Below are 13566 nucleotides of genomic sequence, written 5' to 3'. Positions count from 1 at the left end.
AATAATTAGCAATTCAGTAAAAGGAATAAGGTTATTTACAGAGGACTGTTGTATTCTTTTATTCTGCCTATATTTTTATTTTATGACATGCCACATGGTTTTCATTCCACACTTGGAGAAAATGAGGCACCAGTAGAAAACTTTGGTGGGCTGCTAATATTTCCTTATTCACCCTCATGCAATGTTTATGTAAAAATAATTATCTACAAAAATTTTATTTATAAATGGATTTTAATATTTTAAAATCCAATTTTGGTTTCAAACTTGAATCAAATTCAAACTTGTACACATTAATTTTTTATGAAAATAGGGAATAGCATTACTCCATAATTTACGTATTATGGGTTTCAACAATATTTTATTTAGGGTAGGTACTAGAGTATCAAGACTAAATTATATCCTTAGTTGTACTTATATAAATTATATTTACGTAAGCTGGACTATATGAAGAAGAATGCGGCATCAGAATTGGAGGAAGACTTTATTAACAAGCTGCGATATGCGAATAACACAACCTTGTTTGCTGAAAGTGAACTTGAAGCACTTACTAATGAAGATCAAAGACTACAGCCTTAAGTGTGGATTACACCTTAACATAAAGAAAATGAAAATCCTCACACCTGAACCAATAAGCAACATATGGTAAACAGAAAATATTGAAGTCAAGGATTTCATTTTACTTGGATCCACAGTCAACACCCATGGAAGCAGCAGTCAAGAAATCAAAAGATGCACTGCACTGGGCAAATTTGCTGCAAAAGACCTCTTTAATTAAAGTGTTAAGAAGCAAAGATGTCACCTCGAGGGCTAAGGTGCCCCTGACCCAGACTCTGGTATTTTCAATCACCTCACATACATGCAAAAGCTGGACAGTGAGTAAGGAAGACTGAAGATGAATTGACACCTTTGAATTATGGTGTTGGCGAAGAATATTGAATGTACCATGGACTGCCAGAAGAATGAACAAATCCGTCTTGGAAAGAAGTACAGCCAGAATGCTTCTTAGAAGTGAGGACAGCGAGATTTCGTCCCATGTACTTTGGACATGTTATCAGGAGGGACCAGCCCCTGGAGAAGGATATCACGCTTGGTAAAGTAGAGGGTCAGTGAAAAAGGGGAAGACTGTCAACGAGATGATTTACACGATGGCTCCAAAATGGGCTGAAACATAGCAATGATTGTGAGGATGGTGCAGGACTAGGTAGTGTTTTGTTCTGTTGTGCATGGGGTTGCTGTGAGTCAGAACCAACTTGATGTCACCTAACAACAACAGCAACACTGTGTATGGAACTAATGAGCCTAAAATTGCAGCTTTGATTCTGTTAAGAACCGTAAAACTACTTAAGGGGGAAAATGTCTTCCATAATGCATTGTGCATTTTAACCACCTTATAAATGCTTTGCTTGGTCACAGGGAGGATTGAGAGAGGCTACATGTAATTAAGCAGTGGAGTCTTCCATTTCTTCAAGAATTCAATGGAAATTCTTACATTTTATTCCCCCAAAATGTGTTGCGATCACCTTCAGAGAACCAGGGAAATGGTCCTTGAGCCCATGCTGCCATTAAACTTTCAGTGGCTCTTGGAGTGAACTAGATCTCATTTGCAAAGCCTTGCCCTCATCCTCACTTTCCTTGCCTTAATTCAGCTCATTACATTTCACAGGGATTGCTCTAATTAACCTAACTGATCTCCCTGTCTGTAGATAAACATCAGCAAACTACTTCCTGTAGATCACATCCAGCCCATCCCCAGCTTTTATATGACTCATGATCAGTGAATAGTTTCTACATTTCTAAATGACTGAAAAAATTAAAAGAATACTGTTTTGTGATATGTGAAGATTACATGAAATTCAAACATAAATGTTCGTGCGTAAAATTTCATTGCAACAGAGCCATACTCATTTGTTCATGTATTGTCTACAGGTTTAGTTAAGTAGTTGAATAGTTGAGAAACTATATGGCCTGCAAAGCCTAAAATAATTTTGCTCAGTCCCTTTACAGAAAGAATTTGGAGACCCCTGCCCTAAGCTAGTGATTTTTAACTCCACCCACCATTTTTAACTCTGGTACACTTTAAAATTATCAAGGGATTAAAAAAAAATGCTAATGTCTGGGGCGCCATAAGTACCAAATGCCGGGGGCCAGCCTGTGTCCTAGACATCAGTTTTCTTTTAAGGCTCTTCAGTCAATTCTAATGTGTAATGCAGCCAGGGGGTTTGAAAACCACTACCTATGCTCTCCTTATCCCGATATATTCTGCATACTATTACAACAGTTATCTTTTTAAAGTGTAGATTATTCTAGGTAAGTATAAAAACATTTTAAAAAGTGGATACATTAGGGTTCTGATTTCTTTTTCACAGTGTAATTTATGTGACAACATGTGCTGGTAACAGTGTGCCAGACTGCAGGTGAGTTTAAATAATTTTTCCATCTCAATTGGTTGATTTGGCAAGAGTCATATGCCATTGACCTTTTCACTAAAAAATAGAAAGTATATTGTGTTTTCACACAGTAAGTATTGAGAAAGGTAGCTTAAAAAAGAAATTGTTTTTTCTTCTTTTTTTACTCTTTATTAAGGTAGCATCTTTCTTGAATTTCCTGTAAAGCATATATGATTAAAATTACAGTGATATATTTCACAGAAAAGTGGGAAATAGATTCAGAATGGGGGTTTTAGTTGCCAAACCACAGGTAGTACAGAATCGTATAGAGAATTTCTTAAATAATGCTACCCCTTAGTAAGGAGCAATGTTACAGACCTGGAAGGGGAGTTGTTGAACCACGTGGTTGGCAAAGTGTTTCAAAATTCATAATAAGGTACTTTCTGTTATTGTGGCTGCAGTTGCAGGTACTTAATTAATTGAGACCAGTTCATTGCCAGAAGAGCTTCTTGGTAACTTATTTTTTAGTACATTGAATAGAAAGAAAGACCAAACTAGGCATTAGGTAAAAGTATTTTTCTGTAGAGAATCTACCTTTTGATTTTATATTGGAAATAAGTGGGAAGATTGGATTTATATTCTAAGACTAAGTCCTCATAACCTACTTTTTAGAAAACCTTGTTAAACTTGCTTGGCAGTACTTTTTTATCTGACTTTTTGATTCTACCCATCCTAGTGGGTGTGATGTAGCACTTCATTGTGGTTTTGATTTGCATTTTTCTTGCTGACTAAGGATGTTAGGCATCTTTTCATGTGCTTATTGGCCATTTGTATAGCTTCCTTGGAGAAATGTCTATTCAGATTCTTTGCCCATTTAAAAAGAATTTTTTTTGTCTTTTTGTTGAGTTCTAAGAATTCTTTATATATTCCTGAGTATAAGCCTAAAATCATGTATGTGGTTTGAAAATATTTTCTCCCATTCTGTGTTGTCTTTTGACTTTCTTGATGGTGTTCTTTGAAGCACGGAAGTTTTTACTTTTGGTAGAGCCCAACTTACCTATTTTTCTTTTGTTGCTTGTGCATTTGGTCTTATCTACGAATCTTTTGCCAAATCCAAGGTCATAAAGATTTACCCAGATGTTTTCTTCTAAGAGTTTTTATAGTTTTAGCTCTTTCATTTAGGTCCTTAATCCATTTTGAGTAAATTTTTGTATGTGGTGTGAAGGAAAGGTCCAATTTCATTCTCTTGCATGTGGCTATCTAGTTGTTCCAGTATCTTTTATTGGAAAGACTATTTTCCCATTTAACAGTCTTGACACCCTTGTTGTCAGTTGACCATATGGGTTTATTTCTGGACTCTCAGTTCCATTACTTGTATCTATATGTCTATCCTTGTGCCAGTTCTACAGTGTCTTGATTATCATTGCTTTGTAGTAAGTTTTGAAATTAGGAAGTATGAGTCTTCGGACCTTTTTTTTTTTTTTTAGGACTGTTTTGGCCTAGGGATTATTTGACATATGTTAGGCAAATAAACAGCTGTAACTCACTTAGACATTGCTATAAGTCAGAGCTTCTAACCTGGAATTCTGTGAATGAGCTTTATAGGGTTGATAACATTCTTCCTTCATTGTGTGTAAACTATGGTGTACATGTATGGGAGGGAGGAAAAGAAGAATACCTTCACTTTCTTTAAAGTCTCAGAGGGAGTGGAAACCATTTCCACCAAAATAAGGGTAAGAAACATTAGTTTACGTAGAAAAATCCTTGATTGAGATTATGAGAAATGAAAACAAATGTATAGTAGGCTATTGGCTGCTGTTTTCATCATCTTTTTTTTTTTTTTAACCATAAAACCATATTTACTTCCTGGTTGGTGTTTTTTTTTAAGGTATCATGGCACCAGGGAAGATAATACATCAGTCTCTTTACTCATGCTTTTTTTGTTTTTATGCAGATGGAGGGAGCGAGGAACCACCGGATCGAAGACAGTCAAGTGTAGACGGTCGCCAAAGCCGCTCTGGGCAAGGTAAATTCTCATGAAATGTATTATTAAATTAAACAAACAAAAAAAAGATGCTGATATTCTTTTCTAGTACTTAATCTAGGGACCGAGGTTTTCACTGAGTCTAGTTTAGATAGTCCAGTTTCTCATTTAAGGTTTAAATGACACAACCTAGAAGTTTTGTATGATATCATTTACTAAGATATAAGAGAATAAAAAATGATTTCATGAATCATTTTTTAAAAGATATTAAAGTTGAAGTAGTTCTGGAGTATTATGGAGCCCTGGTGACACAGTGGTTAAGAGCTCAGCTGCTAACCAAATGTCAGCAGTTTGAATCTACCAGCCGCTCCTTGGAAGCCCTGTGGGACAATTCTCCTGTGTCCTGTAGGGTCGCTTTGAGTTGGAATGGATTTGATGGCAATGGGTTTGGTTTTTTGTTTGTTTTTGTTTGTTTGGGGGGTGGGATGGGTTATGGTATGTGTGTGTAATTGCCTCGGAGGCTGGGATGAAAGAGAAGGGAGAAAAGGAGGAAAAAAAGGGAGAGGGAATTCCTCCAGTCTCTGGGATCCATACCGGCCTCTTTCCTGCTCCTTGGACCAGAAATGGAGGGATTCTCTTGAAGCTTTCCCTGACCTTACTTGGTGCTCACTTCTAGGTTTGGGGCTGCCTTAGCATCCAGGCCTGGTGATACCTGAGGAGAGCATGGTAAACTCACCACCACTGCAGTGGAACTTCAAATTCTGGTCACTTTCCTTAATCTGCTTGCTTGTTAGGATTTTCTTTTGGGGTCTTTAACTAGCTACTCCATGCATTCTATCAAGGATTTTATAGTTGCATGCAGTGAGAGAGACAAGGTGGAGTATGCATATTACTCCATCTTTCCTGGAATTAGAACTAATTATGTTTTTCAAATCTGTGTCCTTACTAATTTTTAAAAACACTCATAAGATTTATTTCTTTGTATTAATTCTTATGTGTAGAACGGGGGCAAGTTTTTGGCTAAATACTTCCCCACATGGAATACGTTTATAAGGTTTTTCTCACCATTGTGAATTTTCATGTCTCTGAAGGCAAGAGGGATCATTGAAGCCTTTCTCACATTCATTACACACTTAAGGGTTCTCTCCTGTGCACATCCAACATTTCTCCCATGGGATGAGTGACTTCTGGAAAGTTTCCCACAGTCATTGTGTTCATGGACTTTCTTTGCCACCGTTTGTACTCATGTGGGTGTAGCAAGGTTAAAGTTCTTGTTGAAGGCTGCTCTGCATTCACTGTATTCATAGAGGTTTTCTCCTGTGTGTATTGCCACCTCCTGTGTGTATTCCCACAGGTGTTGTAAGGTGACAGTTCCTACTGAAGGCTTTTAGGCAGTCATTGTATTTGTAGAATTTCTCCCCAGTAGGATGCTGGTATACAGTAAGGTGAGGGCCCCTGCTGAAGGCTTTCCCCACAGTCTTCATTCATAGTTTCTGCTCAGTATATATCTTCCTGTGCACTTCAAGACAAGATTTTGTTCTGAAGAATTTTCCATACTGATGACATATATGAGATCTCATATATTTCTAAGATGACTGTAGAGCAAATGCTCTCCTACTCTAAAATTAGGCCAAAGGTTTCTCTCCATTTTGAATTCTCCCGTGTCTCTGAAGGGAATAATGATTACTGAAGGCTTTCTTAAAATCCTTACATTAATGGTTTGTCTCTCCCATTGATTTCTTTCCCTGTAAAATAAGTTAAATCCCCCTTCAAAAGGGTTTTCCACGTAGAATTTTTTTTAAGAGTCATCTCCACTTGCATCTCTCACTGATTGTGTTTTCCCAAAAATGTGCTTTGAACTTTGTCTCTGATTTTAAGTTGAAGACCCCAGTCTGCACAGATGCCTTAGAGAATTTTTTACTTGTGCCCTTTGTCCTTGACTCTTCACTTTGGTACAACTGTGAGATCACAGTGGTTTTCTTAGATGATACCTCATTCAAGCCAGGTTCCTATAGTTTCCTAACAACATACCTCTGAACAGGTGTCTCAGGGCAGGATCTAGCAAAGCCTATTTCTTTTGGATGAAAAGATCACTGGTTCTAGATTGTCAGCAGCTGAGTAATGGTCCATTCTTCCATGGAAAGGCAGGATACTGAGCAGACAGAGTAGTGAAAAAGTGAAAGCTTTCCCATTCAGATGCCCTGTTACCACTGCTTATATTCGACTGTACACTGCAACAGCTTTTCTGCAAGGAAAGATCTTCTTTCTGTGCTGAGACTGGAATTGTGAGAAGCAAACACTGACAAGAGCTCCTCAGGCAAAGCATCCCAGGCAGATGGAAGGGTCAGAGTTGGACCCCACAGGAGACCAGATCTCTGAGTCAGCTCTGCCATCCTGCCCTCCCAGTGCCACCCTATGACCCAAGTTCTAATCAAGTTGAGTGGCATGAGCAATAAAACAAGACTGAGAAGGCCCTACCTTTATGATGCTTTAGTCTAGAAGAGTGAGCCAGTGAACAAGGTCATTTCAGGTAATGATAAGTGCTATCCAGAGAATTAAATAGGATTATGTGATTTAAAATAAGAAGTGGAGGAGAAAGTGAATGGCAACTCTACTCGTGGAACGGGCTCTCTGAGGAAGTGACATTTGAGCCTAAGGCCTTTTAAAGACAAGAGAGAGGCAGCTATGCATAGATACGAGGACTAAGCATTTTAGGCAGCAGAAACAGCAAACAGCCATAATTTGGGAATAAAATTGGCCAGATTAAAGGACAGAAAGGCCAGTATGACTGAAGCATTGTGAGGGGGAAGTGGGAGGTACTAAGGTCAGAGAATTAAGTAGATGGGGGCCACATCATGTGGGGCCTTGTAGACTGTGTTCTAAATTATCTTCTGCTACTAACTAAGGAGCCCTGCTGGTGAAGTGGTTAAACTCTTGGCTGCTAACTGAAAGGTCTGCGATTCCAGCCGATGCAAAGAAGAAAGAAATGGCAGTCTGTTCCCATAAAGATTACAGTCTTGGAAACTGTACGGGGCAGTTCTTTGTCCTGTAGGGTTGCCATGAGTTGGAATCTACTCAACACAATGGGTTTGGTTTGGACTGGCTATATGATCCTGTATTATTAAATTTCTATGGGCCTAATTTTTCTGATTGATATATAAAATAATGAGAATGTAACAGAGTCTCAAGGTGGTATAAGCCTTGATTTGAACAGACATTAGGAATAATTTAGGCCAAACTCCTTTGTTTCAGAAATACATGAAAGCGATTTGACAGCTTATACATTATTGTTACGTATTATTACGTTTGGCATGCCTATACTTGCTATAAAAAAAAAAAATATAGGGGCCAGTTTATCACTGATGCTTATTATTTTTTTCTGGTATACTTTAAAAAAAGTAAACTTGCAGTGAAATGAAACATGCAAACAGAAAAGTTCAAAATTATAAGTGTACAATTGGTATGTCACCACAAAGTGAACATATGTTGTAGGAGTTTTGTTTTAAATCAGGTTTATTAAAGTTTATATACGAAAGGGGTAAAATTCACACCACTTAAGTTTACAGCATCATGAATTTTGACAAACATACAGTCATGTAACTACCACTAAAGTCAAGATACAGCCTATTTCCAGCATCATAATAAGTTCCTTGTGTCCCTTTTTAGTCAATTCTCCCTGGACCTTAGAATCTTTTTTCTGTTCCCGTAGTATTTTCCAGAATATCCTATGAAACCAAACATTATGTGGCCTTTTGACTCTGCGTTCTTACACTTAGCTTAATGGCTTTGAGATTCATCCCTTATTTTTTTTTTTCCTCTTTTTTCCATATACAGTAGTTTATTCCTTTTCATTGCTGAGTAATACTGCATTGTACTTACATTCTACAGTTTGTTAATTGATTCACTAGCTGATAGACATTCAGATAGTTTCCAGTTTTTCAGGTTGTGAATAAGGCTGTGTGTGTGTGTGTGTGTGTGCATGTACATACATGTGTTTTCATTTCCTTTTGGTAAATGTCTAGGAGTTGGATTGCTTAGTCATGTGGTAAGTGTGTATTTAAACTGCCAAACTTTCCCAAAGTTGTATGCCATTTAGTCTTCTTACTAGCAACATATGGGAGTTCTAGTTCATCCTCACCAGCACTTGGCTTTGTCAGTGTTTTGTTTTTTCAATTTGAGCTATCTTTTGTTGTTGGGTGCTGTTGAATCTACAGCTCATAGCGACCCATATAGCAGAGCAGAACTTCCCTGTAGGGTTTTTTTTGGCTGTAATCTTTTTTTTCCTTTTTACTTGTGGAGCTTTTTTTTTTTTTTTTTCCATTTAACTTTAGATGAAGGTTTACAGAACAAACTAGTTTCTCATCAAACAGTACACACGTTGTTGTATGACATCAGTTAACAACCCCACAACATGTCAGCAAGGCCTGGGTTCCCTATTACCAGCTCTCCTGTTCCCTTCTACTTTCCAGTCCCCGCCCCAGGGCTGATGCACCCCTATAGTCTTGTTTTGTTCCATGGGCCTGTTGAGCCTTTGGCTGAAGGGTGAACCTCAGGAGTGGCCTCATTACTGAGTTGAAAAGGTGTCCAGGGTCTGTATTCTCAGGGTTTCTCTAGTCTCTGTCAGGCCAGCAAGTCTGGTCTTTCTTTTTGAGTTAGAATTTTGTTCTGTGTTTTTCTCCAGCTCTGTCCGTGACCCTCTTGGCTGTAATCTTTACAGAAGCAGATGGCCAGGTCTTTCTCCTGCAGGGCCACTGGGTAGGTTTGAACTGTCAGCCTTTCAGTTAGGGCTCTTTTTTAGCTATTTCAATAGCTATAATGTTGTTTGGCAATGTTATCAGGAGGGATCAGTCCCTGCAGAAGGACATCGTACTTGGTAAAGTAGAGGGACAGCAAAAAAGAGGAAGACCCTCAATGAGATGGACTGATACAGTGGCTGCAACACTAACTAATGGGCTAAAACTTAACAACGATTGTGAGGGTAACACAGGACCGGGCTGTGTTTCCTTCTCTTGTACATAGGGTTGCTATGAGTCGGTACCAACTCGACAGCACCCAACAATAACTTGCTGTTACAGATTAAAAAACTTGTTAAGTGCCATTGAGTCAGTTCCAACTCATAGCGACCCTGTGTACAACAGAGCAAAACACTGCCCGGTCCTGTGCTATCCTCACAATCATTGTTACATTTGAGCCTGTTTTCACAGCTACTGTATCAGTCCATCTTGTTAAGGGTCTTCCTCTTCTTCACTGACCCTCTACTTAATGAAGCATGATGTCCATCTCCAGGGCCTGATCCCTCCTGATAATATGCCCAAAGTATGTGAGACATAGTCTTGCCATCATTGCTTCTAAGGAGCATTCTGGCTATACTTCTTCCAAGACACATATGTTTGTTCTCTTGGCAGTCGGTGGTATATTCAATATTCTTTGTCAACACCACAATTCCAATACGTCAGTTCTTCAATCTTCATTATTCATTGTCCAGCTTTTGCATGCATATGAGGTGATTGAAACATCCATGGCTTGGGTCAGGCACACTTTAGTCTTCAAGGTGACATCTTTGCTTTTGAACACTTTAAAGAGGTCTTTTGCAGCAGATTTGCCCAAGACAATGCATCGTTTGATTTCTTGACCGCTGCTTCCATGGCTGTTGATTGTGGATCCAAGTAAAATGAAATTCATGACAACTTCAGTTTTTTCTCCGTTTATCATGATGTTGTTTATTGGTCCAGTTGTGGGGATTTTTGTTTTCTTAATGTTGAGGTGTAATCCATAATGAAGGCTGTAGTCTTTGATCTTCATTAGTAAGCAGTTCACATCTTCTTCATTTTCAGCAAGCAAGGTTGTGTCATCTGCATATCACAGGTTGTTAATGAGTCTTCCTCCCATCCTGATGCTGTGTTCTTCTTCATATAGTCCAGCTTCTTGGATTATTCGCTCATCGTACAGGTTGAATAAAACTTGTTGCTGTCAAGTCGATTCTGACTCATAACACCAGTGAAAGGATACAACCCTGATGCACACCTTTCCTAACTTTAAACCACCCAGTATCCCCTTGTTCTGTTCAAACGACTGCTTCTTGATCTGTGTACAGTTTCTTCATGAGCACAATTAAGTGTTCTTGAATTCCCATTCTCCACAGTGTTGTCCGTAATTTGTTGTGATCCACACAGCTGAATGCCTTTGTATAGTCAATAAAACACAGGTAAACATCTTTCTGGTATTGTCTGCTCTCAGCCAGGATCCATCTGACATCAGCAATGATATCCTTGGTTCCATGTCCTCTTCTGAATATGGCCTGAATTTCTGGCAGTTCTCTGTCGATACACTGCTGCAGCCGCTTTTCAAATGATCTTAAGCAGAACTTCACTTGCCTGTGTGATATTAATGATATTCTCTGCTTTTAGCCAGAATCAGTCTGACATCAGCAATGATGTCCCTGGTTCTATGCCCTCTTCTGAATCTGGTATAATATAATAAAAAAAAAAAAATAGCACCGTCTAATTTGCATTTTGTTAGTGAACATCTTTTCATGTGCTTATCTGATATCCATATGTCTTACTTAGTGAAGTATCTGTTCAGATCTTTTGCTGTGTTTGTGTTTTGCTTCTCAGTACTGAGTTAAAAGAGTTTTTTATATAGATACCAGTCCTTCATCATGTATGTTTTGCAAATATTTTCTCAATTGTTGGTGGTCTTTTCATATTGTAACAGTATCTTTTGGAGAGTAGAATTTTGTAATTCCGATGAATTCTAGTTTATCAATTTTTAAAAATATATTTCCTTTTTTATTGTGCTTTAGGTTAAAGTTTACAGCTTAGGTTAATTTCTCATACAAAAATTTATGCACATATTGTTTTACGACATTAATTGTAATCCCCACAATGTGACAGCACATTCCATCTTTCCACCCTGGGTTCCCTGTGCCCATTCAACCAGTTCCTGTCCTTTCCTGCCTTTTCATTCTGCCTCTGGACAGGAGCTGCCTATTTGGTCTCATATATTTGATTAACTAAGAAGCATACTCCTGACATGTATTATTTTTTGTTTTATAGTCCTGTATAGTCTTTGTCTGAAGAGTGAGCTGCAGGAATGGTTTCAGTTCTGGGTTAACAGAGTGTCCAAGGGCCATACTTCTGGGAGTTTGTCCAGTCTCTGTCAGACCATTAAGTCTGGTCTTTTTACATGAATTTCAGTTCCGCTGCACGCTTCGTCTGGGGCCCCCTGTTGTGTTACCTGTCTGGGCACCATCTAGTTCTTCTGGTCTTAGGCCAGTGGAGTCTCTGGTTTATGTGGACCTTTTGTCTCTTGGGCTAATATTTTCCTTGTGTCTTTGGTTTTCTTAATTCTTCTTTGCTCCAAGTGGGATGGGACCAGTTGATGCTTCTTAGATGGCAGCTCACAAGCTTTTAAGATCCCAGAGGCCACTCACCAAAGTGGGATGCAGAACATTTTCTTAATAAACTTTGTTATGCCAGTTGACGTAGATGTCCTCTGAAGCTATGCTCCCCAGACCCCAGCTACTCTGTTCCTCAGAGTGTTTGGATGTGTCCAGGAAACTTATTAGCTTTTGCTTTGATCCAGTTGTGCTGACTTTCCCTTTATTGTGTGTTGTCCTTCCCTTCACCAAAGTTGATCCTTGTCTACTATCTAGTTAGTGAGTTCCCCTCCTTCCCTACCCCTGTAACTATCAAAGAATTATCAATTTTTTTATGGTTTATAATTTTAAGGTCATTTGTAAGAAACTTTTGCCTGACCTAAGGTTACAAAGACATTCTCTTATGTTTTCTTCTAGAAATTTTATAGTTTTAGGTTTTACATTTAGATCTATGATCTATTTCCATGTGAATTTTAAAATGAGCTTGTTGATTTCTACAATAGAAAAAAAATTTATTTTATTTTTTTTTTTTAAATTTTGATTGTTTGAAACCTGTAGATCACTTTGAGGAGAATTGACATCACAACAATATGGAATCTTCAGATCCATGAACACGGCACATCTCACTATTTATGTGTTTGAATTCTCTAATCAGTGTTTTGTAGTTTTTGACATACAAATATTATACATATTTTGTTAGATTTATTCCGAAGTATTAAGGATTCCTGGTGACATAGGGTTAAAAGCTCAGCTGCGAACAGAAAGGTCCGTGGTTTGAACCCACCAGGGATTCTGTGGGAGAAAAGACCTGTAAAGCTTCTGTAAGGATTACAGTTTAGAAACCCTATGGGACAGTTCTGCTCCGTCATATAGGATCACTGTTAGTTGGAATTGACTTGATAGCACACAACTGCAACAATGGTGTTGGTTTTTAAAAATTTCATTTTTCAAGTATTCATTGCTGGTATACAGAAGTACACTTGATTCTTGTGTATTGATTTTGTTCACTTGTTTTTTCTAGTAGCTTTTTTGTTGATTCCTTGAAATTTTCTACATAATCATGTTGTCTGACCGCATGATTCTATACTAATTATTAAACTTCTCTAGGTCTGTTTCTGCCTGATCTATGGATTCTTTGTAACAGTGTTACACAGTCAAAATGTGGTATAAGTCTTGAGTTAAAAGGACCTTTGGAATACTTTTTTGACCTTTGTTTCTGAAATATATAAAAGCCCTTTGACTTTAGGGACCAGTTTATCACCTTGCTACAGGTTTGGGTTTTTTTTTTTTTCTGCATGCATTTCAAAAATAAATTTTATTGAAGCATAATATGCAAACTGAAAAATTTGTTAAGTCATTAAGTGTACAGTTCAATGAATTATCACAAAATGAGCATATCATGCTGGAAAATTTTAATTCATGAGTTTTGTTTATGGTTGTTTATATGCCTTGAAAATTAGAAGACAGTTATCTAGAGTAGGTATTGCCTTAGGATAAAGAATTTCTTTATTGACTTGAAATTTAATATCTAATAATCATCTGTGTTAAAGACTTCTTACTTATGGGTAGAATTTTAGTTGAATCGTAATTACTCCTAGCATGTCTTCAGTGCCAACATACTAGATACTCCTGTGCTTTCTTAGTTCAACTTTTGAATGCCCAATCACAAACATAACCAAGTTTTTTTTTTGTCTAGCTAGCAATTTATTTTATTCTGCCATATCTGAATCACATTATCTCAGTAACTTTTTATTTGGTTGATTGAAGAAGGAAGAGTGGTAAGAAAAATAAAGATAGAAATAAAGATTAAGTAATTT

At 37.8% G+C, this 13566-nt stretch overlaps 1 protein-coding gene across 10 annotated transcripts in view; it reads left to right on the top strand.

The window, feature by feature from the left end:
* The window catches only part of TANC2 (tetratricopeptide repeat, ankyrin repeat and coiled-coil containing 2), a 375358-nt gene that overhangs the window by 92992 nt on the left and 268800 nt on the right, over positions 1–13566 (top strand). For 9 of the 10 annotated variants that reach the window (XM_023553793.2, XM_023553790.2, XM_023553792.2 and 6 more), the window contains one exon: positions 4342–4413. In XM_023553793.2, coding sequence (XP_023409561.1) covers positions 4342–4413 — 72 coding nt within the window. Of the gene's footprint in view, positions 1–2382; positions 2415–4341; positions 4414–13566 lie in introns of those variants that run through there. The other variant, XM_023553794.2, reaches the window with a different exon arrangement.

The sequence above is a fragment of the Loxodonta africana genome, chromosome 18, assembly GCF_030014295.1.
Source record: "Loxodonta africana isolate mLoxAfr1 chromosome 18, mLoxAfr1.hap2, whole genome shotgun sequence".
Taxonomy (NCBI): Eukaryota; Metazoa; Chordata; class Mammalia; order Proboscidea; family Elephantidae; genus Loxodonta; species Loxodonta africana.
The sequence above is the reverse complement of the archived record's forward strand: the minus strand, read 5'-3'. Positions and strand labels throughout refer to the sequence as shown.